This window comes from Andrena cerasifolii, chromosome 4 (assembly GCF_050908995.1).
Source record: "Andrena cerasifolii isolate SP2316 chromosome 4, iyAndCera1_principal, whole genome shotgun sequence".
NCBI lineage: Eukaryota > Metazoa > Arthropoda > Insecta > Hymenoptera > Andrenidae > Andrena > Andrena cerasifolii.
The window spans coordinates 1,235,171-1,260,872 of record NC_135121.1 but is presented as its reverse complement, the minus strand read 5'-3'; the positions used below and the strand labels follow the sequence as shown (position 1 = coordinate 1,260,872).

At 42.5% G+C, this 25,702-nt stretch overlaps 2 protein-coding genes, 1 long non-coding RNA gene and 1 pseudogene across 10 annotated transcripts in view; 2 read left to right on the top strand and 2 right to left on the bottom strand.

Moving 5' to 3' along the window:
• Machr-a (muscarinic Acetylcholine Receptor, A-type) overlaps window positions 1-25,702 on the bottom strand; it is a 200,745-nt gene that overhangs the window by 106,684 nt on the left and 68,359 nt on the right. The window lies entirely within an intron of this gene.
• Window positions 8,236-10,667, top strand: LOC143368065 (uncharacterized). The gene is made up of 2 exons (XM_076810438.1): window positions 8,236-8,708; window positions 9,859-10,667. The coding sequence occupies exons 1-2, from the start codon at window positions 8,520-8,522 to the stop codon at window positions 10,540-10,542; spliced, it is 873 nt and encodes a 290-aa protein (XP_076666553.1). The 5' UTR covers window positions 8,236-8,519; the 3' UTR covers window positions 10,543-10,667.
• On the top strand, window positions 12,197-12,721 carry LOC143367921 (uncharacterized; annotated as a pseudogene).
• LOC143368542 (uncharacterized) lies at window positions 17,109-18,402 on the bottom strand. Its single transcript, XR_013085251.1, has 2 exons — window positions 18,312-18,402; window positions 17,109-17,324 (listed from the first exon to the last, which is right to left on the bottom strand). It is a non-coding gene; the product is annotated as an uncharacterized LOC143368542 (long non-coding RNA).

Here is a 25,702-nt window from a genome sequence, read left to right as displayed (position 1 = left end):
AAAGAATTGCTTGTTTGAATGAACGGAGAGAGTTTAGAGATGGCAAACGACCCGGCGTCGTATTGCTAAAGAATAGGGACTCTGTTTCCTACGGATCTGGCCACAGAGTGGGGAAGGCGAGGATGTTTTATGGTAAGAGGACTGTGATTGACCACTCAGCATTTACCCCGGAACCATCGGAGAGTGAACTTTCCAATCGTACAATTTCTAACATGCTTTTCGTATATAATACAACAGATATATAAAAACTTATTGGTACAAAAATAATTTGAGTTATGAAAATTTTTATGGGAATATATCTCAGTGTGAAGCATTTGGATTTATTTTCCGAATGGTACATTCATAATGATTTGAAAAGAAAGGACCTTCTACTTCATATGAAGCAATTTGTTCCTTGTCAATCTAATATTAACTGCTGTTGAAGGAGCATTAATCAAATTTGTAACAAATGTAAAGGGTCATTGGAAGAAATAGTGACTGGATGCAAATGAATTAAAAAATTGTAGCATGTGGGGAAAACCGTATTTCCAACACATCAAACAACGCGGTGAACCACTTAAAACATTTGAAGAATGTGGAAAACGCGGGCAACAGTTGAGGACAGCAAAATTTGTGAATGACACCCTTTTTGAAAAATTAACGTTCGAAACTATAACTCGTTTAAAAGCCGCCACACTTAACGGAACAAAATTAAGTCCATTGACGTTTAGTACAAACATTTTGTTGGCAGTTTTGTAGCCGTCGGAGGAAGAATTCAAGGGTAATGCTGGACAAACAATGTTTATTGAGATTGGATAGAAATACCTCGATTAGATTACTTAGGGCAGGGTTAGAATTTGAAATTGAAAACTCCTAGCTCTGGTAGTTTCCAAGATATTCGACCAAATATGTTTCTCACCCTCAACTTTGAGAGCTATTTTCACACCTTCAACATGAATATCAGCCGATAAAAAAGCTGCTATCTACCAAAGTCGCATCAAAATCAGCGATTGTCACTTCGATATGTTCCTTTGTCAGTAAACGAGAGTTTATTTCAAACAAATGCAAGTAACTGTGTAATATTTAACAATAAAATTTATGTCTTAATTAAATTGGTCATTTGTCGGAAATTGTATATAATATTCTGTAACATTCATTGGAGGATATAATGGTGTGGAGGTTGGTGAATATATTATTGTCTGAAGTTCAGTGACAGGTTGTTCATTTACAATTCTGGCATATTTTTTAGATTCCTACTTGTGCTTGACAGACTCCTTCCTTAATAATTGTTTGCAATGTATTGCCATTTCTGGACTTAATTCTTGCAACTCCTCAGCGATATGTTTCCCAAATGACGCACACTTTACAGTATTTTGCGACTGTAAAGTACTTGCAATAATATCAAACACCTCATCAGAGCGATCCCTTCTCCACTTTGAATTTCTACAAGAAGCTTTTTACTCGAGGGAGGTACTCAACGTATTTCAAACCTCATGGCAATTGAATTTGTACTGCTTGGTATGGTGAACACTTCTACAATATTATTGCCGGCAGTGTTCTATTTATTTATATCTACATATACTTTCTTCATTCTGTATATAATAAAGAAGAAGTTAGTCACGCTCTACATACAGGGTGTCCACGGGAAGACTGGACAGCTAGATATCTCCTACAGTATTGGAGATAAATTTTTTTTTACATGGAATTGCATGGTTTGAGAGAGCCAATTAATTAGCGCAGACGAATTTTTTCCTCGATTATTATTTTAAAAGATACGATGGTCAAGTTCGGTTTTTTAAATGGAACTATTTTTTTAAGACATCCGTTAATAGTGAGTTCCAAGACAAATTCAATAAGCTTTAATGTATACACTTTATTTCCACTGGTTTATAAGATATTGCGCTTGCAAATTTACTGATTTTCACTGGAAGAAAACACTCTGGAATAGCAAGCACCGGGGGCGGTCTTGCTGGCGCCACGGGTGGCATTGCCCGTTGAAACAGATACCTACCTGCTAAAGGTCTACGCCAGGAATGGCAGACCCAAAGGCTGGACAATTCTTTTCCGTCAGAAATGCTAGGTAGGTACAAGTGCGGTGTCGAGAAGCGCACCGTTAATGTTTCAAAACATTATAAAATTTACTTAGAGATTGAACGCAAAGATAAGTAGGAAAATATGACTCAATTTTCAACTTCAATAGTCTTTTAATTCACACTTGCTTCTACGCTCGGATGGCTGGTTCTTTTCGGAGGGATGCAAGTTCGATTGGTTAGGGTTAGGAGGTGTGAAAGTTGCTAGACCAGATTGTATTAGGACCAATCGGATTTGCATCCCTCCAAAACGGCTGCTCTCTTGAAGAGGCCCTCTTCACAGCAATACCTCCTCCCCAATGCCCACCTTCTCTCGCACGGAATACGTCAACGCATGCTTTTGTTTTGATATTGGAGCTCGTGTTTATATTCAAGAGATAAGGGATCTGTGCGAATTTTTAGGGAAGGCCACGCGGCGATGGTGGGCTACCCCATTTCTTCCTGTGTCTCTCCAGGAGGCGTATTGACGGCGGATTGTAGGAGTGTAAATGTCTGGATGCCAGTTATTGAATTCAGGAGACGATAGAAACACTTTATTACAAAACACACATGCACTATAATATTAAAGTAAATCGTATTCCTCTCGGGCAGGAGTACTGATAATGATCGAACTTGCGCCCCACTTCGCGCAGACCGATTACACGGAGGGTAGTCCGGTCACACACTGCACAAATCATACAGGGTGATTCTGGAGCTACGCCCGTCGAAGGATGCGGCCTGGTACTCCGTGGCGCAAACAACCCCCCCCCCCCCCCCGCAGTGCTTCACCGAATTTTATGGCTTTTACCGGAAATAGAAATGGAAATTTATGAAAAACGCCATCTCAGCGCACGAGAGATTAACTGCCACATTGAGATTTCTTGCAACTGGAAAATGTTATGAAGATCTTAAATTTACTACAATAATATCAGCTCAGGCTCTTTCCTATATTATACCTGAAACATGTGATGCTCTGTATAAAGTTCTACATAAGGATTATTTGAAGGTAAGGAAAATGACCATTTTTTACTTTAGTCATATTTATTGCGTTACGTAATTGGGTAATTATTTACAAAAGAGCAGCCTTCTCCGATTTCGATGACGTTGGAATGTGTTGTCGGGGACATGATTCTGAACAACATTTTCGTATACATGTTGCCGTGGCTTGGCTTTACTTTTCGAGATATTCGCAAAAAACTGTGATCGGTAGTTGCTTTGGGATAGATGGTTTGGCCAACTTTTCGGAAATTTAAGATAAAGAAACGTGTAAATCTCCAAAAAATTGGCGTTTAGATGACGTCACAGGGGAGGGAGATTTCAAAATGGCGTCGCGTGCGCAAACCTGGGCGGTGGTGGGGGTAATTGGCACGTGCGCGGCTCGGTGCGCAGGCGCGAAATTAATCTAACTAGCGCAACCGCCTCATGATCGCCATGAAAGAATGCGTCGTCGCGATCTCACTCGTAATCTCAATACATACATATACTTGATATGGTATTTCGCAGGGAAGGTGGAATATAGGTAAGTAATTCTGGCATATCAATATTAAGATTTTTAAGATTTAGTAATTTATTGAACTTAATTATCCCACTCGACAACATCGTCATCAAATATGGCACTATCGTCGGCAGTAATTGTCGATGATAGTGCCATATTTGAAAAAGCATTGTCGATGACTTCGTTAAATAGATCTTCCTCGGTATAAAATGAATCATCGCCAACTTGCTCGGGGAAAATTGGAAGTGCAATATCACAAGCCTGAAGCCCCAATACTGCATTCGTAGAAATAGCGACAAACTCAATCTTTCCCGCATTGACACAGTTTCGCCAACCCACACTTTTTTTAGCACCCGCACGATTCCGCTGATATATATTTCCATATACATCATTATCATCGTCGTCTAAAAAGTATGTTTGCTGCGCATGCCTATTCAGCCAAAGTTGTTCATCCCCGTAGTGGTCAGCCGATGGTTCATCATTTACATCGTCAGCATTATGAAATACTTTTAAAAAAATGTCGCCATCGTGAATAACTTCCGCCGCATGGACTTTGTTATCTCGAATTTCTTCGGTTTGAATCGCGACATTTGGACACGTCACATATACTTTCCGGCTGGAGGTGTGGATAGGTGTCACAGCAGCGGAGATCCCAGCGGTAACTGGGTGATTCAATTTCACGGGCAATGACATAATCTGAAACCAATTTTTATTAAAATTCTCAAAGTTACTAACACAACGAATCAGTAACATATGGTAATGGAAACGTACTGTATTAATCGATTGTATTTCCCGTGCGTTGAACGACTGACGATATCCTTCAAAAGCAGTCTCCTTCAAAGCAATCTCACTTAACGATAATTATTCGGGCATTGCCCAACGCATTTTGAAGATCGAGACCATCGTGACGGGTGCGAACACACTTATCACGGGCGCGGGAATTCGATACGCGTAGTAACGTATCGAGCAAGCGTGACATCACGTCACCTGATTAAGACCTTGAGGGTGAGAGAGATAGAACACGCGAGAGTGCGAAGAAAAGAATTCGGAGCGATGACGACTCATGGATCTCGACTAGGGTAGGTGGTTAGTATATTCAATCACAGACGCGCAGTCGTTCGGTACAGACCTTGAAAGGCGTTAAGTGCATAAGTATCGCAAGACATGGACTTATTCATAAATTCGTACGAGTTGTTGAAGGGATTGATTCCGCTACTGTCTACCGAAGAGCAGCGCAGTGAGGGGCTAATATCGTGTAGCGAGTACTTACCCTGCCTCAACGAGTCGTGCAGGAATGGTTTTCGTAAATAGGATTCGGGGTTTCGGGTCGATCGATGGCACCCAAGGTCGTATGGATGTGGAAACCGCGTTTCGGAATCGTATTTCGACTGGTGGTGTCATTAACGTGGGTTACGTCAATCTACGTCAATTTCTGGAGGGTGCCGCGGAGGATAAATGGTTGCGGTTCAAAAATTCCAAGATTAAGGAACGAGCATCATTTATCGTGCATGCGGACTTCGAGTGCATGCTGGAGGACGTCGAGCCTGCGAAATGGATTCGCACGTATACATACCAGCTGCACAGAACGTACAACATGGGGTATTATATACATTGTTCCGGCGACGCGTCTCTGTGCCGTTATCACGTGTATCGCCACAAAACCGAGTGCGTGCAGTGGTTCGTGCAGGAACTGCGAGACTTTGCGGACATCGCGTATTCGTGGTTGCGGAGCGCGAAACCAAAGAACTCGCTGACGAGTTAACAGTTGCGTAGTTCTAACGACGCGAGCGTGTGTCGCTTGTGGGGGCAACGTTTCGTCGACACGGACGAAAAAAGTGCGCGACCATTTGGTGCGTTCAGCAGACACAACCGGTGAGCAACCGGTGATCAACCGGTGCGTAATCTCACTAGATTTTACTCTAAACGCAACCGCTCACTTACCACCTACTCAACATGTTTAGTAACCGTTCGCCATTTTTTATACCGGAAATAAGCTACGGTACATTTGGGATCAGGGATCAGTTCTGGTTTTTCAAGATGTCGGGACCCGGTCAAAATAATACAAGAACAATGTAATATCCAATATTATAGGTTATATATTTTATTTTCTGCATTTAAAAACTATCACTCGATTCGAAAATGTATACTTACTTCAAAACTTATGCGTGACATTCGAAAATGTTCTTTAAACAAACTCTTGGTATATAGGGGAACTATAACCTCTACATAATTTGCATTTCTAGATCTAACGCCACGTTCTGCGATTAATAAAATTGTAGATTCTGACAATTCATCTACTATTATTTTGATTACATCGAAATCCAAACCAATATCCAGACCAATTAATAATTCTGGATCCATGTTTTTGATACTCCCGTCAGATTTACGTAATGTCGTTCAGCAGATACTTGCAGATACTGATCACTGATCACTGGTGACCTTGCAACCGGTGTCTCACCGGTTTTGTCGGCTGAACGCAGCCCTTGACACTCGCTGGGAGTGATGCTAGAATCGTGGAACGTGGGACGAATGCTTACCTCCACTATGACGTACTGTCGTCTCCCACTTTCTTCCCATCGCATTGCACACAAGCATATCCCTACCCCTGTGTACTCGACAGCCCAACAGGCAACGCGCACGGAGGGGAGTAGGAATATGCTTGTGTGCAGCGCGACGGGAAGAAAGTGGGGGACGACAATACGTTATAGTGGGGGTAAGCATTTGTCCCACGTCCCACGATTCTGGCATCACTGCCGGTGCAGCCAGCGAACTACAGTATTTCCTCGTTACGGGCTCGGTTTGGTGTACACGATACAGACTTTTCGCTATCCCCACCACTTCTGTCTCACTCTTGTCCGGCGAAGGCGAGAGCGAGATGGAACGAGAGCGAGCGAGAGGCACTGAAAGCGAACGACGACGGTACGAGACAGACGACGCGTTGATGTTTTGCCTCGCTCTGTCTTTCGGACGCCTGACATTCTGTCCTTTGCGTGCGCGACGGGCGTGCGCGATGGTCGTAAGCGCTTACCGTGAGCCGGGCCAGCGTCAAGATTTTGCGAAGCGGTTTTCGTGCTCACGGTAAGCGCTTGCGATCACCGCGCATGCTCGCCGCGCACGCAGTGTTCCATCTCGCCCCCCACCCCCCTTTGGTCAGAAAGAAGCGAGAAACGAACACTCAAAATTAGGACTAGGAAATACTGTACATGGGTACTCTCTTTCTTCCTGTGTCTCTCCGCGAGGCGTATTGATTGTGGATAATACTTACAATTAGTAATTGCTATATTGGTGGCATTTTTATTGGTAAGCACCACAATTTTTCCCGAATTGAAACCTCGACCCAAGAGTATGTATTTAGCTGTTGGGGGTGTCATAAAAACATAAACAAGATCTTTCTGGTGACTGCGTTCGAGCAACAATGGGAAGCTCGAGACAATACTATATTTTCCTTAGAGAAAACAAAAGGGGCATACGGCCTCTGCAGTCATACAGTTCTCCACCACGAGACCTTATACCGAGGAGTGGGGAGTGAGCATACTACGGTCGAGCTTGAGAGCGCATCGACTGCCCTAGGGCAGACTTAATGTGCACCCCTGATCTACAGTTTGAAGGAACGTCGAGCTTTCTTTATAAATTTTAAAACGTGTTGTGTTTTTGAAAAGTATTTATGTCATAAATAAGCTGAAACTATACACATTCAAAATATATGAAATACAAAATTATACATATCTACAGAAATTCTGAAAATATCGACATTTTGTTTTGAAATTTGGCACGATTCCCGTTGGAATATGAAAGGTCATCTTCAGATCAAATTTTTTTCTAAGTAATAGGAATACGACATATCTGTTTGCATTGTTAAATATTTTGTCCACTAGCTATCAGAATAGAGTGATGGATACACAAAAATACAAATTTCATACTAAACTACGTCTTTGCCATATTTATTTTTTTTTCTGTTTCTGAAGCTATATCTAACTTTCACTTTTACTCCTTTATATTATGTACCTACCTCTTCCTACAGTTTCTGCTTCCATCTACCTACTTACTTTTAAGGGGTCGCACAGGCCTGGTCACCATCAGGCACATTTGGTAACCAGGCCTTTGCGAGCTGGAGGACAGTTTTCTTAACCCACGCTTTCTTTTCACCCTCTCTATGTTTTTTCTCTGTTTTTTTTCCTACTTCATCTGCGTTTTCGGGGTATCGCTATCTTTTTTTATTCGCTATCTCTAACTCTGTCTAGTCTTTCCTTTTTAACTGGCGAAAATTCACGAAGCGGACACTTGGTCTCGAACCGGCTCTCAGACATCACGTACTGCGCACGCATTCTTACTGTTTTTCAATTTTTACTGTTCATTTATTACTATTAATTGTTACACTTAATTATTTCTGTTAATTGCTATTGTTAATTGTTACCGTTAATTAGTACCGTTACGTGGTACTGTTAATCGTTATTATTAATTGTTATTGTTAATCGTTATTGTTAATTGTTATTGTTAACTGTTATTTGTGGATAATGTACATTGAGTTGGGTTAGGTGTGTGTATTATCCTCACACCGAACCACTTCAAGTGTAAGAAGTAGTAACGTTCGGTAAAAGACAAAAATTTTCCGTCCGAAAATTTCTGGATGGCGTGTTGGCAGCTAAGCCTGTGTGAACAACGCGGTTTAAAAAAAAAGCTGTGAACAAAAGTTTTATCATGTTTGCGGTGAACAATAATCGTGACCGGAACTTAGCTGTTGTTGTTGTTGCTGCTGCTGCTGCTGCTGTGCATTTAACAGTAGCAGACCGAAGAATAAGCAGAAGAAGAAACCGCCAGGTCTGGGTAAATGAATACTGCGGAAATTTCAATGATCAGCCCCTTCTGCGAGCGCTGAGAGAAAATTATCCAGATGACTACCGGAATTAATTGAGGATAGATTCTGGAGCGTTCGATCAGATGATCTCCTCAGTTTAGTTTAAAAGAGAATTAAGAAAATGGACACCATTATGAGACAGAGTATCACCGCAGAGCAACGTCTTATCGACACATTAAGATTTTTGGCAACTGGGCATTCTTATGAAGATTTAAAATTTGCAACAGGAATATCAGCTTCTTTGATATCCAAATTAATTCCTGAGACGTGCAAAGCACTGTATCATGCCCTACGGGCAGAGTTCTTAAAGGTAAGGGTTACATATTAAGGTAAGACTTACAATAATACTTTATTAAAGAAATGATATACGTATCTTTATTAAGGGGGAAAGCCAAATCCACGAGATATAAAAATCATTTTATAGTATTTTTCGCAGACCGAGCAGAGGATATAACCAGAAGAAGAAACCATTAGTTAGCAACAAAAATATTAATTGAAAGAATTATTTATACAATTGTCAGGCGCTACGTTTGAAAAGTTACTGTGCGGCGTGCAAGATAGCGACTCTTCTGTTTATCTGAAACAAAATACAAAAAAGAGTTTTGTTCTTCAGGAGATTGCGTAGGTAATGAAGGTCGATTGGGAGGATAAAAAATGAAAAATTTTCCTACGTTTCGAGGTTCATTGCTTGCGCAATTTCCTAAAGAACAAAATTCTTTTTGGTGTTTTGTTTCAGATAAATAGTTTTCAATCAGAGCGCCTGACAATTGCTTAAATAAAAAAAAATACACCGATTTTCATATGAATTCGCGCTCGTATTTATAAAACTCTAGTAACTCCTGCTATCATTTTCTTCAACATTTGACGAATGTTCATTGCGACCGTTATTATTGTTACTGCTGAAGTTCGTCATTTCCCGGATCGGCACAACATAGAGCTTACACTCGTTGTCACACAAATCTGTGTGAGGCTTTAAAGTTTTCAATAATCCTCTTCTCAAGACGGCTGTTATTATGGTGTCCGCATATATAGCCTGCTCCGGATCCATTCTTTCTAATTGTTTGGCAACTTTTATGCCTGAGGCTTCGTACTCCGAGATTTCGATTCTGCTTGTGGTGGGATTCATCAACGCGACGGCGCAACTTTTTAAAACTTCAATGACGTTGTCATCAGTCTTTTTTTCCTTGGCGCAGCGATGGATTTCGCAAGCCGGCCGTTTATTCGTGCTTCCACACGGTTGCACATCTTCATCCTTCATACAGAAAAAAATAAATTAATAAAATCAGAAATAGCAAAGAAATTAAAAAAACAAAAGTCCGTGTTTGCCCGTCTGTCTGTTGTTCATGAAACGTGAGTGCTGTGAGCAGGTCACTCCATAGATGCTTCGCTGTCAACATCATCTCTGTGTGCGCTACCTATTTAATTTTTTTATTTTTGTATTGCATTGTGTTTTGTCAAAGTTCCCGCATACCAAGGACGAGGGGAAGAAAATAGCGGAAGGGTTTCATAAGAAATGGGATTTCGTCAACTGCGGAGGTGCTATCGATGGAAAACACATAAGGATTGTTCCACCACCGGATTCTGGAGCTTTTTATAATAATTACAAAAATTATTATAGTATTGTATTAATGGCCTTAGTCGATTCGAATTACGAATTTATTTTTGTCGACGTCGGCAAAAATAGAAGAATATCGGATGGGGGTGTTATCGAACATACAAAATTTATGAGACGTTTAAATAACGGCCAGTTGAATTTGCCGGAAAACAACGAAACCATGAAGAATTTAAACTTTGCCTTTTTAGGCGATGAAGCGTTTGCTTTAACTAACAATTTTTTTAAGCCTTATGCTCAGAGAGAACTGGACCACGACAAAAGAATATTGAATTATAGATTGTCGCGAGCTAGGAACGTAGTAGAAAATACATTTGATATATTATTCTCGCGATTTCGAGTGTTACATACAGCCATCAATATGAAGGTGGAAAATATATTCTATGCCGTATTGGCTACTTGCGTTCTCCATAATTTCTTACGGAGACGGTGTACAGCATATATTAGGAACAACAGGAGTATGCAGGTGGGGATTGTCAAAACGATGCAGTACAAATGGATCATTTGCAACCCGCTATTCCGAGGAATATAAATAACTCTGCCAAACAAAATAGGGACCGTTACAAAGAGTATTTCGTAGGAGAAGGAAGTGTTCCGTGGCAGGAAGAAATGTTGAATGCGAGTAAAGCGTAAGTGTTTGTTGTATGAAGGGGTCATGCCTACTAAGGTCGTGTTCAGATATATTGGCCGGTGAGTTTCGTGAGGGGTATTCTCTCACCATACCGCTTGCTTGCGGTGCTCCTCTTTTCAACGCTCTTACTCTCTCTCGGGCTAGACCTGTTCGTCGCGCGGTGGGATTCGGTGCCCGTGACGTATTCATGCAGCGAAGCATCCCCACCACTTTCTCGTTTCTTTCTTGCTCTCGTTCCAGCTCGCTCTCGCCTTCGTAGAACAAGAGCAAGTCAGAAGTGGTGGGGATAGCGCCAAGCTCCTGACGTGTAGGCCAAACCGAGTCCATAGCGTAGAAATACATACATCAGAATAGGTGTGCGTTTGGTCCGAAAAAATTCAGGAGCTTTATTGCTCAGAACATTGATTCTTTACGCAGCTTCGTAACGCACACAACTACTACGCTAAGAATAAACAACAGCCACACGGCTTTGTTCAGGCGTAGCCGAGCAGCGTTCCCGTTACCCCACCATACCCTTCGGGGGCCCAGCAACTTCAACTGCTTCAACTGCAACTTTCTCCTCGCGCGCTGCTCGCGAAACCGAACTCACCCCGGCCAATATATCTGAACACGACCTTAGTCCGGGAGCCAGTGAACATTTTTAGTGTCTCATCGCGACGAGGTTTTTCTATAATTTTTCTAATTAACCTTATGCTGAAAGTCAACGAACGCGTGGTTTGGCAGTCGAGTTCGGAGACAGAACATGTCAAGTTTGAGAGCATCCCCGACTAGTCGCGACAATGCTGAATCTCCACACATTAATCAACAACTTAATGCAAAATAAGAAAATCGCAGTCTGGCAGCGCTCCGCGGGGACCTTAGTCGTCTGGCAGACCTCCAAACATGTTAAACAAAAAAATTGACTCACAGCGACGAGGCTGACATTTGGTGGAATAATTGTTTATGTTGTAAAACCAATGGAAAAAATAGTCTGGCAGCCTATGAGCGGTAATAAGACCTTGCCAGATGTTTACAAATGAATTGAGCGTGTAGTCAAATCTTTCACCGCGACATTGAATTTAATATTAACTTTTATAAAAGATCGGTGTTTAATATGAATTATGAAGTGGATATGATTACTTTACAATTTTATTATAGTATAACAATACAAAATTGATTAATAAACTATTTTACAATACTTCACAATCTGAACTCTCGCAATCGGAATTGTCTAATTCTGTTTCACCGTCTTCAGTGGCAGAATCGTTTTCTGAATTGTGGTACATTTCACTCCTCAAGCCATTAGCATCTCTAAGGTCTTCCTGGTCAGGCTCAATTAAAACTTCGCTCACGAATGTTGGCAGTTGGTGACCTTCAAACCAAGTAAACTGATATTTGCTGTCAACTTCTTTCCAGCCATGATCGATTGGAAATAAATCAGTACGAAATTTTGAATGGGCGTTTCTGCAAATACTCGTATAGTAAAGTCGACGCATCGAAGTTTGCAGTTTTTATTTTAAATACTTCGCTAGTATCTTGACAGGCTGATTAAATTGTAATTGTATATTTATTGTATTTTCACGCACTGACTGGCTGCGATTACAATCCAGCATTTTTTAAAAAGGAAGAAGAAACATTGATCTATTACAGAGCTGTGAAAAATATCAGAAAGCATTCGCCGATCGTGGAAATCTTAATAATTGTGATTCGACAGAAGTTTTTTCTATCCTAGAGGAGTTTGTCTGTCGCTTATATTTGAAAAAAAAAAATAAACTCCGCGAATGAAGCAAGGTTTGCCATGTTTTCGAAAACGTACGCCTCTCAAGATACCAGCGAAGTATTTAAAATAAAAACTGCAAACTTCGATGCATCGACCATACCGCCATTTAAATCTGGATTACGACAACAGATTTTAAGGACTTCGTATATTACGAGTATTTGGAGAAACGCCCATTCAAAATTTGATACTGATTTATTTCCAATCGATCATGGCTGGAAAGGAGTTGGCAGCAAATATCAGTTTACTTGGTTTAAAGGTCACCAACTGCCAAGACCTAGAGAGCGAGAGAAAGCGCGATGTAAGAAGGACATGAGTGCGTGATAGGATAATGTCAAAAGGAGCATAATTTAAACTTTTCAATTAATTCAATTAGCTAATTACTGTAATCATCTGAGGAAATGAGATAAATGTTTATATTTATCTTTCATGTCTATATGACTACATGTACTCGTGTAACAAACTTCGGTTACTGATATTCCCTTTCTTTTATTTACCTTTCTCTCATTTGTTGTACAAGCGAATTTAAGGTGTTAAATAGTATTAATATATATGTTAATAATAATCATTTGTGTACACTGTACAGCAGGGATGCACAGACTTATTAAGACCACGTTCCACATAGATTCACTGTGACTTATGTTACCTATCACATATTATTTGTTTTATTTATATTTATCATATATTGTGACTTGTTAAAACTAAAGTAACACATGGTGAGCGGGCCGCCAGCAAATCACCGGAGGGCCGCGGTCTGTGCATCCCTGCTGTACAGAGTGTTCAAAAAGTAATGGTCACTTGTTCGGAGGGTTAATGTGCACATCTTTACCGGAGATTTGTTAAAAAAAACTGGCTATAAAATTGTTTATAACATTGAAAATGAATGTTTCAACGATTCGATTGTATAGAGTTGCACGTATAGGCATGGACCTACCACTACTCTGCTGATTTGGTAAAGAAATACAATCCGTCGTTTAAAGGGACAGAAGAGAGTGCAAGGTGCATTGACCTAGTTAGGCCAACTGCCTTTATTTATTTATTTATTTGTCTTACGGGAAGACCCCTTTATTTACAAAAAGACATGGGAAAAAAGCGCAAATCCACATTACCGCTCCCAAAAAATACACACAACTTACACCGAGAACCAAAAAATCTAAAGACCAATAAGAGTGTCACACCCAAACAAACCAACCAGGAAATATTTCCCCGATTGAGCGCATAACCAGTCACTCAATCGTCATACCATTCCATCCAAAACTCTAAGCAGTCCAGATCTAAAGACGTGTACATTCCGCGCAAAGAAATCAGTACAGTATTTTCTCGTTAGCGGCTCGCTGGTCGAGACCGGCGTTGAGCCCGTATCGTGAACAGAGCCCTACTTTAGAGTGTTCGTTTCTCGCTTCTTTTTGACCGAAGGGGGGAGCGAGATGGAACACTGCGTGCGCGGCGAGCATGCGCGGTGGTCGCAAGCGCTTACCGTGAGCACGAAAACCGCTTCGCAAAATCTTGACGCTGACCCGGCTCACGGTAAGCGCTTGCGACCATCGCGCATGCCCGTCGCGCACGCAAAGGACAGAGCGTCAGGCGTCCGAAAGACGGAGCGAGACAAAACATCAACGCGTCGTCTGTTTCGTACCGTCCTCGCTCGCTTTCAGTGCCTCTCGCTCGCTCTCGTTCCATCTCGCTCTCGCCTTCGCCGGACAAGAGTGAGACAGAAGTGGTGGGGATAGCGAAAAGTCCGTATCGTGTATACCAAACCAAGCCCGTAACGAGGAAATACTGTACGCTCACAATAATTATTCGCCAGTGTATAAATTCTGAAGATTGGATCCGTATCCCTGAATCGCAACGGGGGCCTGAACAGCATAGCAGTTCTGACGGATTGGGCAGGCGCGTTAAAATCAACCAATGAGATCAAGGAATTATTTGTATGCCCGTGAATTACCTTAAATAAAAAACACAGGTCTGCAACGATTCTCCTGCTCTCAAGAGTCCGGATATTCATATTGTCCATAATAGGTTGATACTACCAAAACGGCAGAGTAGTGGGTAGGCCCATGCCTATACGTGTAACTTTATACAATCGAATCGTTCAAACATTCATTTTCCGTGTTATAAACAATTTTGTAGCAAGTTTTTTTTAACAAATCTCCACTGGTCCAGAGGTGCACATTCACCCCCCAAACCAGTGACCATTACTTTTTGAACACCTTATACATTAAGTCGACATGCGCATGCGTTAATATTACTGTTTGAATACGATTTAATTAAATTATTTTGTAATCATAATTCATGAAGTAATAATTCAATTGTAATTCTGCACATCTCCGTGCAATAGTAATACATACATAGTCACTATAATAAATTATAATTTTATAAAAACACAACCATATGTCTACATTTTTTTCTGTGTCCATTGTAAAATTATAAATAAAATATTATTAATCAGAAATTCCGTTTCTTGTTTACTTTCAGCACTATATTGAAAAGATATTTCTACGTAGTTGGAACCACAGTGCCGCCCTAACAATACAAATTTGCAGAATGATAGCATTTTAAAAAAAGTCTCAAGCATAAATGTATTATGCTGCATATTTCACGTAGAACTACGGTTGTGGCTCTGACGCCATCTGACAAGGGAAGTTCGGTTACCCGAACATTCTGATTTTTTTTTAAACTGTGCAGATCTGTATAGGGCCTCAATAGAAGTTGTTACATGCCCCTATCGGTTCATCCCGTGTCTATGATGAATTCTTCCTCACCGTTCTCCAGTTGTTCGGCCCTGATCCGGATGCGAGGGGTGTCTGCGCATCCGAGAACCGTCGCTGGTTCTGATTTCGAGGGGATCTTTGGGCCTGCGAGGAGGACCCGCCCGCCTCGTTTCGGTTGAACGGGCGGGCGCGCTGGTAGTTTAAATGGTCGCAGTTTTCAGGAGAGGTTTCGCGTTCCTTCGATCATCGCGATTCGCGAAGTTCATATCTTTTTGGTTCACGCGGTTCGTATGTCCGCGATTCGCGAAGTTCATACGTTCTAGAATCGCGGTGCCGTGGCTGTCTAATGTCTCGGGGTCTCCCTGTGCGTGTCTTCCCTGTGGAGCGGACGGTCTGCGTTGGTATCCCAGTGAACGCTCACCTAGCCTCGTCAGCAGTATCGTTGGCCGGCGCGGCGGTGTCGGCTCGCCATAATCCGGTTCGCGAGGGTACTGATCGTGATATTCTGCATCCCGGTGGCGGGGGCGTGTATTTGCGGAGTAATGGGCTCTTCGTATGAGTCATCCTCGGTTGCCTCTATTCTGTCCATCTTTGCTCGGGATCGTAAAGGACGGGGGACGCGCGCTCCGAGTGGACCCGTACGTACCATAGCGCGGCAAGCCGGACATTTCCTGCTCTCGCCTTTGTGCGTGTAGCGCTAAATCGAACGCGTCATCTAGTGATTCTGGCTTTGATATAGTTACTTTAGTCGCAATTCTTCGGGGTAATCCCGTGATAATCGAGGAACGAGCCAATCGCTCCAGTTCCCTCAAGGTCCTCTCATTATTCTCTTCGATTAATTCTTCAGCTCTTACGGTCACCTATCGGTACAGGCGACTCACGCGGTGAATAAAATCTATTAAACGTTCCCGTTCTCCGTCTCTGTTGACGCTCGCGTGTCGCTGAACCTGTCGTAGGTCGCGGGCGCTCGTGTTACTCTCAGGTAACGCTCGGATGGCGGTGAACCTGATGTCTCTCGGCTCGCTCGATTGCTCTGTCCCTGGTCTTCGCGGTCATGGTGGCCCGTATCGGCGCGTAAATGCTCTCCCGGTGAGGCCGTTTCTTGGAATACCGGAGCAGAGATACACTTCGCCTAATCAGATCGGCCGAGCGCGATTCGCGAGATGGACACTTAAGGCTCCCACAGACCAACGCGAATATTCGCGACAGCAGCGGATCCGCCGCGGTTCAGCAGTTTTTTATACGTGGCTGCTTATGGGCAAGTATTGTGCGCGCTTCTGGTCCCGATCGCGACAGCGATCGGACACGCCGTACAACCAAGTCGGTTTTCCGACTCATACCGGCTTCGCGAGAAAAGGTGTTATTCTCTATCTTTCTGGGAATACTGCCAAGGGAGACGGCGTGCGTAGATGGAAGGCACGCGACTTGGAAAAACCCTGCCCTCGCCTTGCGGGTCATCGGACAAGTTGGATTTACCCCTGGGGGGAAGCGGCTCGAGTAGTCGGCCCTCCACGTCGCGAAGCGACGTGGAGCGCTGTCCAGCGGGGACCACGAGGAGGTAGGGTGACTTATGGGCAGTGTTATCTGATCCGCGGCGGATCCGCTCCGCGCCGCGAAATTCGCGTTGGTTTGGGGAAGCTTTTAAGGCTCCCCTAGACCAACGCGATTTAGCCGCAAGCGGAGCGGCAACGGAATTTCCGCAGCGGCAGCGGTAGCGGAATTCTCGTGTATGCTCACACCGGAACGGATATTTCGCTGCCGCTGTGAATATTTGACGTTGATCTGGGGGTTCCCTGTTCGTTTTGCCTATTTTCGTGAAAATGGGTTGTACTTATGAACTTTTACCTCGGAAACTATTTGTCGGATTTAGTTGATTTCTTTTTTATTTTAATCTAGAAGGATCCGCCTTCCTGAATTAGTATTTTCCGGATGAAAAATCATTTTCATAGCAGTGAAAATTATAAACAAATGGCTTGTTTTGCAAATTTTGACTCGTGGTCCCGATTTTAAAAATCTGAAAAAATACTACCATATTCCCTGAAGTGCTTCCTATAAAGTAAGCCTATCTATTGGTTGTAACTTGCATATTCAATGTCGCAGTAAGCTGTTAAAAACAGCGGTGATCCCCGTTTCAGGTAAGCAAGCCGCGCGCTTCGCTATTACGGTCGGCTGATCGTACCACTCGCAGTGTATATTACTTCAATGAGGTTTAAAAACTCTAAAACAGAGCGAGCTTTTAACATGAGGGTAACTAGTTAGGTGGCCGGGTGGGCCTGACCCCCAAAACGCGGAATGGTCCCTATCAAAAAAATATGTAGGTAAATGATTGTTATAAAATGTGTATATAAAATGTATGTATATAAAGGGCTGTACTTCCGAATAGCCCCAGTGGCCGATCGTCACGAGGTTTGAGGGAAGGGGTGGGGAGGGTGCGTGGACCCTAAATCCAAAATTGTTGCTTCGGGAAATTATTAGTTTCCGAGATATTAATAAAAAACTTTTAGTATTTCTGCTGACATATTCCGACACAACGCATTCCACTTTTCAACTTGTTCCGGGTATTAGTATTCGTTGCGGCTAGATTAATGCGGTCGGCGTGTAAAGCATGGTAGCGAACCGATGTGAGTTTGGAGATTTAAACGAGAAACATCCTACTATACAGGGTGGATACCTATTGCTCTATTGATAATCACTACTCTAGGGGGATGATTCTACAGGCCAAAATAAGACGAAAATGTACAATACAATTTTTTAAAATCGCGCTTCGTTTTTGAGAAAATTGGCTTTGAATATCAGCTAAATACAACTGCCTTTTAAGCGCCTGTAGGGCACGCAGAGGTAAGAAGAACACGTCCAACTTTCCATAGAACAAATTGGGGGGGGGGGGAGGATGTATTCCCGTTAGGGCTACCGGTATGCAGTTAAAAAAAATAATTTGTAAAAAAATAATAATAATTTTTTTATATATTTCGGAAACTAATAAATACTCGAAGCTACAACTTTAGATTTAGGGTCCACACCCCCTCGCGACTCCTCCCCTCAAACCTCGCGTCGATCGGCCCATGGGGCCATTCGGAAGAATATCCATATAAAGATTTTCATATAAAGACCTCTACCTATAAAAAAAGAGTGAGTGAGAGAGAGAGGACACGATGGAGAGAATATGGGGCCTGCCCCCCGCCCCAGACAAAAATCCTAGTTACGCCAATGGCTTTTAAGCTAGCAGCATGTATTAGCTGTCTGTTCATTCTGATTTACGGAATCGAAAGTACTACAGGGCGATTCTCCCGCTAGAGTCCTGAAAGACAATGCCGCCGACAAGATCGCGTCTCCCTGAGTTTCGGGGCCTTCTACGCTCGAGACTGTGAGGACCACACAATGTTGCGCACTAAGCAAGTGACGAATGTCAGGTTCTACATTTCTCATTATATTTTTGCGAAAGTGACGTCAATCGATTCCTTATGTTTTCCCGATAACCTCAAAAATGACATAATTCGGGCCATAATTAGGGGAATTATATACATAAACTATTGATTTGCATAACATAAAGTTAACTTATTTTTCCTGTTTCGTCACCGAGCAGTGAGCGCTCACCACATCGATAGACGAGATATGGCAATCAAGAGAAGCCCGATAGTTTACCTACAATTGGCAGTGAAAAAAATGCCTTGGAGAGCGGAGAAATTTCGCCGCGGAAAAAACGCCTTAGAGAGCGAATCGATATCGCCGTGGAAAAAACGTTGCGGATCCACAGTCGCAGCGAAAATGTTTCGCGTTGGTCTGAACAGCCCCATAAGCCGCCACGCACAGTAAATTGCCGCGGATCCAACGCGATAAAATATTCGCGTGTCCGCCGCGGAAAAATACGCTAAGAATCCGCCGCCGCAGCGGAAACGTTCCGCGTTGGTCTGAACAGCCCCATAAGCCGTCACGCATAGTAAACTGCCGCGAGTCCATCGCGGCAAAATATCCGCTGCCGCCGCGAATTTCGCGGCGCGGTTCAGATGACACTGCCCATAAGCCGCCACGTATAAAAAACTGCAGCCTTGTCTGATCCGCGGCGCGGAGCGGATATTCGCGTTGGTTTGGGGGAGCCTTTAGGCGGAGACGCGGTCTAGACGGCGCGATTCGCCGTCGATACTTCCTATTTCGAGCTCTGAATCTAACTATCGCTACCGAGTCCTCCGGTTGAGGGTTGTGCCTCGCACTCTTGAAATCGACAGGGGAAATCGCCCCGCTGGCACCTGTCAATTGCTCCTGGTTTCGAAATATCGGGGCCCGGACCGTCAACGGTCACGTTGTGCTTACAACGATAACTTCCCCTGTTCGGCGACCTGACTGCCACGCGCGTGGCGATTCCGCTGAATCGCTGTTGCGTAGGAAAGCGACGCGAAGACAGTAAGAACGGGATGAACCAATAGGGGCATGTAACAAAGTATCAGGAGAGTTTTTGTTTGTGCCCATTTCCGGGTTTCCAGGGTGAAAACACCCCCTAAAGGTTAATGAGTGTGTTCCCATTATTCAGTATATCTTGGAAACGATATATGAAAAATATGCGGTAAGTAAATACAAATTTTGTTATAGGACTTGATAACAGTTCTTTAGTACAATCATTTGCAAAATGTCAAAAAAAAAACGCGACGCAAAATACGAGGTGTTTCTCTAGCAAACGTCGTCAAAGGGGATACCGCCAGCAATCACGCGCCTCGCTGAGTTCCGTCTTCGTTACAATGTTGCGCACTAAGCGGCGAATCTCGAATTGGGCATTTCTAATCAGATCTTTGCGAAAGTAACGCCAATCGATTCTTTATGGTTTCCCCATGAAATTGGCCCCAAGAACGACATAATTCGGACCATAATTAAGTAAATTACATAAAAAATTGATTTGCATAATTAAAATTAGCTTCGTTAAAAATAGTCCGATTTACATAACATTTGGTATGATTTTCATCGCAAAAAACATAAGGAATCCATTGGTGTGACTGCCATATTTATTCGATGAAGAATATAAAGCATTTCATTTTTCGCATAAGCTGTGAATCATCGCGTGAGCAACCAGCGAAACCCGGCGAAGATGAAACGGTACCGCGCGGTCGGACGAGAAATGCATACATATATGTGCATACTACATTCTGCCGGGCCGTGCTCGTTGCGCCGAACTGAAATCAAACCACATCTCGTCCATTTTCGCACCGCTGTCAGTTCGCTCAGAGTGAACTGATAATAACGGTTCATATAGTTTTAGATGCAATGTTCCTTCCTCTATTTAACTCTATAACAATTAGCTCTCTATCTCTTTCCGTTTGCAAGCAGTAACAGCGCAACAGGGTTGCATATTTCGTGACATCCAAGTCTTAATTCGGGCCCTCATAGCCGTTACATTCCTATATAGTGCGGGGAAAGACATAGTTCTACGTAAAAATGTTCGATTTCTGCTAGAAATTTAGCTTCTTTTCGTTGTGATCAATTAATGTTTTTCAAGATAGAAACTCGTCCGCGGTTCCAACTACAGTGATAACCATAATATAGAAAATAAATCTTAATTTTTTCATTTTAAATGACTATAACAGTCCCCACACCAACGACCGTCGGAAAATTTTTTTTTGAAGAAGCTTGCGGCACCGACTATATGTATGTATCTATGTATGTATGCGATAAAAAAGCTCAACAAATTCTGAGTTTTACTTCAAACAGACACTAATGTGTAGGCAAAACGCCAGGCAGTATAACTTATAGTGTTTGTTAGTCACTTAATTTTGTTGAGGTTTATAGTAATAAAATAAATAAGGTCATAAATCAACTTACTTGATTGTGAGGCTGGATATCAGTGTCGTCCGTCCCATGTACCTCTACGTCTTGTGCCGCCGTTTGTTCGGGTAGCTCTTCCGCTTCGTCCAGGAGAGATGTCTCCTCTTCAGTAATATTGGAAATGCTGGCACTTGGTGTATCGGTGTCTTTCGTAAACACCAATAAATCATAATACCACAGAGATGGCACGTATACGTCCTCAGCCCCCTTCCCACACCGTTTGGACGCCGCTACTTTTTTAAATTCTTTGCGGAATGTCCCACGGAGGCTTTGAATTTTTTTAGCAACAAAATCTCTGTCCGCTTGAGGAAACATGGGTTTGCAATATGCAATGAGCTGGTCGTAGCACTGCTTGCGTAAATTCCGATTTCTGTAGTCATCTGTGTTTGCTTTCCACAGAGAAGGCATTCCTCTGTACAAAGTGAGGAGCCCTGCCACTGATTTGTTGCTCCACTTTGCGTCGTCTGTCATAATTGTATGTAATATAGGTGAATCACTATTTATATTTGACAATATCTATCACTAAACGATATCGATCACCCAGCAAGTCACTAACGTAGCAGAAGTCTATGTATGCTTATTGACACCTCGACTTTCGTTTGATTCTCCTTTGCTCCGTGTTTTCCCTTAAAACGTAAGCATTGGTTCCTCCACCCGTAGGTCAAATTCCGAGTGAAGGTGGTTATGGCAAAATATAATTGGTCAAGGCGTGACAAAAGGTGCTTCAGTCCAGGAGGAAATGCAAAACGCTTTCGTCCTTCTTCCCGAACAGCGGTTGGGTGATAAAATTCAAGGGTTGTAAATATCTACATCTTTAGTTTACGTTTGGCGGCCAGATGTGGAAGCCTCGCGAGGTCTTTCCTTATTTGACCATTGTCCTGGGATTCTCAAGGTTTAGTCCAGCAATAATGATTAAAAAGCCCATCGTGACGGCATTGCGGAGAATATAAACTTCAATATACCGAGTCTTAACAGTCATGCTTAAAAAAGATAAATATGTAGGCGTAGGAGTGGGGCAATTAGAATATCTTGTTTTCAGACATTGATAAACTAAATTCAGTTTTATTATAAGTATGTAGAAATACACGTGGTTCCACTGAATACCTTGCAATCAATCCGCCGCGTTCATCAGCAAGCCGCTGCTAATATATTTTCATAAACACCTGATATAAAACAACCTCTTAAATCTATACAACCTCACCCATGCGCTGTTGTACTTAAAAATTACACGTGAGACCCGAGAACAGGAAGTTCGCGCGGGGTCCCGCCTGCGCGGTTCTCCTTTCAAATTATAGACGGATCCCTTATGGCTGGAGTATAGACACGCGCTCGAATATCGGAGCAGAAGAACGCGCGACGATTGGGTACAAGAAAAGGTTCGCCATAGGGAGGAGATATTACTATGAAGAGGTGGTGAATTCGCATCTGCATCCTTGCAGGAATGATTAGTCATAATAAAATAATCTCCTTCTTATGGCTTACCTTCTCTCGCAGCGTATACGCGGAGCTAGTTTTCGTTTTGATATTCCAAAGCGTGTTTATGCTCGAGAGATAAGGGATCCGTGTTTAATTTGAAAGGAGGACGGGCAGGCGGAACCACGCGCGGTCAGCGAACTACTTCTTTCCATCCTGTTTCCTGTTTCCGCGAGGTGTATTGATGGTGGATAATACATTTTAATTGCTATATTGGTAGCATTTTTCTCACGTGTGGAAAACCCCAAGGAATCCATCCGCGACACTTCCATATCCATACGATAAAGAATAAAGAATTATTTTATTTCCTAAACAGATACAGGGTAATTCTGGAGCTGTGCCCGTCACCCCGTGACGAGGGCTGCCCTTCGCAGTGCCTCACTCGAATTTTATGGCTTTATTCCGGAAAAAGGTACGAATCTTGGGCCGAACGTAGCGAATTGGGGTCAGGCCCCTGCAGTGGAGGGTGAAATATCCATTACAGCGTATTAAGAAATTCTTTTCTTCATCTTGTCGAAAGGGAAATGACGCCAATGGATTCCTTATGTTCTTCCGATTAAAATCATACCAAACAACATGCAAGTCGGACTACTTTTACATAAGGAATACAAATTGCTTGTGTCAAAATAGTCCGATTTGCATGATGTTTGGTATGATTTTAATCGACGGAACGCCAGGAATCATTGGTGTCACTTCCATATCGTATCGATCCTGGCTCAACCCGGAGCCTGACGAGAGTGTAACTTATCCAAAACCATGATTAGATCGATGCAGACCCTGTGATCCGTACGGTGATCAAAATAATTGTGAAAACTTTGTTTCATGAGGGCTGCTCGGATTCCGTGGTCCGAACAATGACAAAAAATGAGCAAAGTGTGAGGTTATTTTTATTATATCATAGAGTTGTATATATTAGTGATACTTAGGTTTAGTACTAGGTTTAAGTTGGTAAGACTGGGAGAAAAAATGGATCCGGAAAGGACTAAAGGTCGGGCGCGTGATGTAGAGAGTACGGGAGAGTGCGTGCATTGAATTAATCAATTTTATCTTTAATTATATTTATTATGTCTTTAGTAAATGTGGGTGTTATATTATTGAAAGAACTCAACAACCATTTTACAGCAGCATATGGTAGCAGAGCGTGCTTGGTAGTTTTTTACTAAAGAGTGTTTTGTGCGAGGATACTTTACATAACCTAAAAAGAGGGAAAGAACACGTGTTGCGACCATGGCGTACCACTGAGACATAACTGCGGTAGAACCACTGAATGACACAAATTATTTCTTGTTGGCGTGACAAGTTAGAAGGGATACTGAGATCCAAAAAACTATGGAAGAAAGTTATAGGAATCAAACCACCTGCAAAACCAGAAGAAGATGAGGAAAATTATGATACCAAATAAAGCATAGAACGAATGGGATGACGACAACTTTGCTGCCAGGACAATTATTCTGAATACGATGACTAAAGCACAACTGTTAAGATATTGTCAGGAGAGGAACGCAGATAAATTGTGGTATTCAATCAAGAACAATTTGGCAGCAGAAACCGAGCAACTGAGAGCCAGATCCTTAAGTGAGTTGTCGAACCTACCTATGAAAAAGGAGGAAAACGTGGATGCCTATATACATGGAGCTGAGGCCCTTAAAAATCAATGTGTGCAGCTAGGTAAGCCTATCGAAGAATATGAACTAAGAATGTTTGTTTTAAAGGGTTTGAAATCTGAGTTCGACCAAAATGTAATAGAGTGTCAGAGAGACGTCACCATCAACGATATACGGTATACACTTAAACAGGAAGAGCTGTGAAAGGAAAAGAGAAGAGGAGACAAGACTGCGAGAGACAATGAAAATGTAAGAAAAGTAACAGAAAAAAACAAAAAGTGAAATATATTGCTACAACTGTGGAAAGAAAGGTCACATGGCAGACGAGTGTTACAGTAAAAAGAAATGTTTTAACTGCCAGAGGTATGATCACATTGCAGTAGTATGTAAGAAGTCAAGAGGATTTGGATCAACGCGAGGGAGAGTGCATCGGGGAAATCATCGAGGAAATGGAAGAAGAAGAAATAAAGGGGATGGTCGTGGAAGAGGAGCAGCGAAGAGATGGTGGCAACGACAAGTGAGGAAACCTGCGTGGAAAAATGTCAGGAAAAAACCATAAACAAATTAAAGACCAAAGAGATAGAGACACTGAGTGGCTATTAGATTCAGGCACAACAAGCCATATGACGTGCAATGCAAAAATCTGTGACGTGATTGATCATGACAAAAGAGAGATAACCTTGGCGGACAAAGGAGGAAGAAAGCTGATTTCTGGTGGAATAGGAGAAGTTGTAATGAAACCACAAGAGATTCAAAACAGAGTCCGATTGAAAAATGTGTTGTGTGTTCCCGATTTGAACACAAATCTATGATCGGTGGCGAAGTTTACCGATTATGGATATGAAGTGGATTTTGATAAAAAAAGGTGCACTGATATATAAGAAAAAGGATGAAATACAAATGACAGCTGTGCGTGTAGGGAATGCTTATTATGTGAAATCGAAGATAATGAGTGGCGAACAAGCAACAACGATGAAAGAAGATGATATTTGGCACAGAAGACTCGGGCATGCAAACAGAAGAATTGTAGCAGAGATGAAGAATGAAGACCTGGTTATAGGGATGAAAGAATCTGACAAGATGAACGTACAATGTGAATCGTGCATTGAAGGAAAAGCATGTAGGAAAGTTCGTCAAAGAATTGGAGACAGGAGAGCCGACAAATTAATGGAACTGTGGCACATGAACCTAATTGAACCCATAAAGCCATCGACAAGAGGAGGAAAGAAATATATCTTGACAATAATCGATGATTACTCGAGAGTAATTTTTGTGTCATTGTTACAAGAAAAGAGTGAAGCATCAAATGTATTAAAGAAATTAATTATATTAAAAGATAATAAGTCTGGGATGAAATTGAAGAGAATTCAGTCAGATAATGGTGGAGAATTCATCGAAAAGAACCTGAGAGACTAGTTTGAATAGAAAGGCATAAGACAGGAGCTAATTCCGGCGAGAACGCCACAATGCAACGGAGTTGCAGAAGGATGGAACAGACTGATAATAGAGATGACGAGAGCTATGCTTTCAGGGAGACCTCTTAAATCGCGTTCACTTTGTACCGCTTGTAGCGACTCGCAGAGGCTTGGCAGCCAGGCGCGGCGCGCCTCAGAACTATCCGCACTAACGGAAAGTCCACACGCCACGCCGAACCCTTGATTTCAAGTGTCGTTTTCCTATTCTAGGTATCTTTCTGTCTCATATGTACA

Excerpts from the sequence above, each read along its gene's own strand:
- LOC143368065 (XM_076810438.1), top strand. The coding sequence starts at position 8,520 with ATGGACACCATTATGAGACAGAGTATCACCGCAGAGCAACGTCTTATC. Across the intron at positions 8,709-9,858 it reads TACGGGCAGAGTTCTTAAAG|TTCCCGCATACCAAGGACGA; the intron begins GTAAGGGTTACA and ends GTTTTGTCAAAG.